General features: G+C 40.5%; 1 protein-coding gene across 1 annotated transcript in view; it reads left to right on the top strand.

Annotated features, from left to right (window-relative positions):
* The first annotated feature begins 2,043 nt into the window (after nucleotides 1–2,043).
* Nucleotides 2,044–3,034, top strand: part of slc3a1 (solute carrier family 3 member 1) — a 9,332-nt gene continuing 8,341 nt past the window's right edge. The window contains exon 1 of the mRNA XM_037679478.1: nucleotides 2,044–2,455. Coding sequence (XP_037535406.1) covers nucleotides 2,044–2,455 — 412 coding nt within the window. The remainder of the gene's footprint in view (nucleotides 2,456–3,034) is intronic.

Raw genomic sequence — 3,034 nt, 5'->3', positions numbered from 1 at the left:
TTACCAACACCTGCACTGGACATTGCACCCCACATCATGACTGACTGTGGATATTTCACACTGGACCTCAAGCAGTATGGGCTCTGTTCCTCACCCTTCTTCCTCCAAACCCTTGGACCTTGATTTTCGAATGAAAGACACTTTACTTTCATCGGAAAAGAGGACCGAGGAACCTGACAGTTGTAGCCCATCTACTGGAGGCGTCTGAATGTGGTGGTTTTTGACTCCCGCCTCATTCCACTCTTTCTGGATCTCTGCCAGATTCTGGAATCTTCTCTGACAATCCGTTGAAGCCCACGGTCATCTCTTTTGCTAGTGCATCTTCTCCTGCCACATTTTGCCCTTCCACTACTTTCCATTGATATGCTTGAACACAGCACTCTGTGAACAGCCAGCCTCCTTAGCTATGATCCTTTGTGGCTTACTCATCCTATGGAGGGGATCAATGATGGTCTTCTGGTCAGTTATGTCTGCAGTCTTCCCCATAATGAACCGAACTGAGACAATTGAACCAAACTGAAGCAATTTAATGACACCTGGGGAAACTTGTGCAGGTGCTTTTGAGTTTATAGATGATTAGTATCACACTCAGTTTAAAACATTCATGCCCTGCAAAATTTGGGCTGATTTCTCCACAGTATTCTAATTTTTTGAATTCATGTTTTCGTGGATTTCATAAGCTGGGAGCCCAAATTATAAACAAATAAATACTTGAAATTGTTTAAATTGTGGGCCCTGAATCTATCATCTATTACAGATGAACTTTTTGAATAGAATTATGGAAGTTAAATAACTTTTCCATGATATTCTAATTTTTTTTGGAAAGGGTCTGTTGGAAAAATCCTAGGATCCAGGTTGTGGAGGTAGTGTTCCTTCAGGCGATGTAAATCTTGAATAAATTTGGATTAAAATATGCACAAAATACCAGGTCAAGCTTTAAAATAAATTATTTTAGACCAAATCTGACCTACTTGTGACATAAGATGATTAATGTTAGGTCTACAGTCTTGCTTTGAAAGAGATAAGAGAAATAAATACAAGTTATTTTTTTCCTTGGAGTAAAACAAGTAAATTCTGTTACAGAAATTGTTTCATATTTTTGTATTCCTTTCAACACTTGCTATCAGTCACAGTAGCTGGAAAATACTGACAAAACATTTTATATTGATTCAACTATACTCAATTATTCTTTGGTTTCTTAATTTAATATAGTCACAAATTAGTTGGAAGATTTTCATTTAGTACATTCAGCAGTTGATACCTGCAAACAGTTGGTAAAGTCTGAAAACAATTGAAGGTTTTTAGCATATAAACCTGATATAGTTGCAAAATTAAAATGTTTTTAACTTTATTATAGCATCCTTATTACAGCAGGTCAGAAGAATAATGGAGCAGCGATGAGTGTAACTGTTGAAACATTTCTAAACAGGTGATGAAGAATATCAGATTACTTACAAGTCAAAAACAAACTTTTTATCCCATGAAAGCAGAAACTTGAGACAACTGATAGTCTAAATAATAATAACCCCAAAATCTTAACAGCACAGTTTGCTACAATGACAAGCTCAAAGCTCTTGTATATTTTATGCAAACAATGACAAAAAGGTTAAAAAAAAATGGTGTTAATCCTATCTAATTTAAAAATCTAATATAGATGAGAACTGTTACAGCACAATTAATAATTGTACTCATAAAAAGGTTGAAAATGACACCACAGCTGTATATAAAAAAAAAAATCTAAATAAGTCTGGACAGGGTGGGCTAAGCCCCCAGTGCTTTAAAATCCTAACAGCGCCTCTGTTTGAAATGACATTTCTCCACATTACGTAAGTTTCTAAGTAATAAAGGGGCAATAAATCCCAGCCAACCCTGCAACAAGATAAGAAACGGGCTAATCTCATCGGGTTTCACATTCCTCAGGTGGCTCTGGTGTGAGGAGTCCGCTCCATTTCTACTCCTTCACAGCACGTATCTGATTATTCCCTCCGTGAATCCGTTTGTTCTCAGCTTTTATGAGCAACAGAACTAAACCAACGCATCTAAATGAGTTTAAACAAATTCATCGGTGGCGTGGAGCTGGCGGAGTGCATCAAAAACCCGCAGTACCGGGACGCAGACGGCGGTCCAGCAGCGGCGGACCCCGGGGAGAGGCGGGACTCCACGGCGGTGAAGCTGGACGCGGAGCCGGCCTCCGAGGAGTACACGCAGGTTAAACCGTACGCCGGGATGCCCAAGGAGGTGCTGCTGCTGTACTCCTCCCGAGCTCGGTACCGAGTGCCCAGAGAGGTTCTGTTCTGGCTGACGGTGTGCTGCACCCTGGCGCTGCTGGCGGTCACCGCCACCATCATCGCGCTGTCGCCGCCGTGCCTGAGCTGGTGGCAGGTGTCCCCGGTGTACCAGGTCTACCCCCGCTCCTTCAAGGACTCCGACGGGGATGGAGTGGGAGACCTCCGAGGTAGGACTGCTGGAAGCTCTGATGACTGATGTTTGCGAACTTCTGAGGAACATTTTCTCCAGGCTGTCAAAGTGTTTGTTTTTGTTTGTTTTCCTCTCCTTTCAATTCAGCTTATTGGTTTATTTAACCCACTTTAATCTAGGACTCCTGGCATAACTCAAGGGATGAACTAGCGGTGTCTTCACAAAACCGACATTACAAAATGAACTTTAGTTACTTCAGCTGTCTGTCACAATTACACGTTCACATTTCTTTAGTTGAATCGTAAATGCCAAAAAATAACACTGTTTAAACACTAAATAATTAAATAGTTGATCAGTGGTTTCCAAAGTTAGGTGCTGGGACCCCGTGGGTCATCAAGCACCAACAAAGGTGCTAAAATGATCTACACAGAAATTTAATACACTTTAAAATGACCAACAACATGTTTTTTTTTCTCCTTTGGAACTATTACAGTCAATATCTCTGGATAGATGTAATCTCGTTAATATGGTATCATTATGCTCTGAAAAGTCAAATCAAAACACGTTGGATGGCCACTTTTTATGTATTTTATGTTAAAAAGTATAGGACCCAACG

The sequence above is a fragment of the Nematolebias whitei genome, chromosome 1 (assembly GCF_014905685.2).
Source record: "Nematolebias whitei isolate Nwh7 chromosome 1, NemWhi1, whole genome shotgun sequence".
In the NCBI taxonomy this organism is placed as follows: domain Eukaryota; kingdom Metazoa; phylum Chordata; class Actinopteri; order Cyprinodontiformes; family Rivulidae; genus Nematolebias; species Nematolebias whitei.
This window is presented reverse-complemented; position numbering and strand designations above follow the sequence as displayed.